The sequence below is a fragment of the Penaeus monodon genome, chromosome 22 (genome assembly GCF_015228065.2).
Source record: "Penaeus monodon isolate SGIC_2016 chromosome 22, NSTDA_Pmon_1, whole genome shotgun sequence".
Taxonomy (NCBI): domain Eukaryota; kingdom Metazoa; phylum Arthropoda; class Malacostraca; order Decapoda; family Penaeidae; genus Penaeus; species Penaeus monodon.
In genome coordinates this window covers 15,770,942-15,771,469 of record NC_051407.1, presented here as the reverse complement: position 1 = coordinate 15,771,469, position 528 = coordinate 15,770,942, and the positions used below count along the sequence as shown (strand labels likewise).

General features: G+C 38.8%; 1 protein-coding gene across 1 annotated transcript in view; it reads right to left on the bottom strand.

Annotated features, from left to right (window-relative positions):
- Positions 1-308, bottom strand: part of LOC119586949 (translocon-associated protein subunit delta-like) — a gene marked incomplete at its 5' end in the record, with an annotated part of 2,244 nt that extends 1,936 nt beyond the window's left edge. The window contains 1 exon segment of the mRNA XM_037935682.1: positions 190-308. Within this exon segment, the coding sequence (XP_037791610.1) occupies positions 190-308 (119 nt within the window).
- Positions 309-528: the final 220 nt, after the last annotated feature.

Sequence of the window (528 nt, the reverse complement as noted above, 5' to 3'; positions counted from 1 at the left end):
GTTTGTGAAATAGTTTATTTCCTAAACTATTATCACTACCATTGACACTATCATTGACTGTGTCCTCCAACTTGCAAAGCCATCTCGGGCTCAGCAAAATAAAGCTAAAATAATGGTGAATAGGGCAGGTATCATTATTGTATTATATGTATCCCTTCCATTGTCAATGTGTTCAGGTTGCACACATACCTTGGCACCATTGGAACAGGACAGTGTGAAGTCAGCAATGTAGGCAATCTTGGTGACAATAGTTGCATCTCTGGAAGTGAAGCCTACTGCTTCGACCTGCGCTCCTTCACAGGTCTCACCTACAAGACAACATAACATTATTAACAAAAAAGTAGATGGGGGTAGGGGTGGAAATGGTCAAAAGGAAAAATGTGAGAACATTCAAATTCTAACCAGTTTCAAGGGAGATGCCACTTTTTCTATGGGTGTAATTTTGTGGATTATAATAAAAGATGACTACCCATTTCTAGTAAACCTGATTGCAACAGCCTCTTTTCAGTTAATTTTATTGAGTGATGC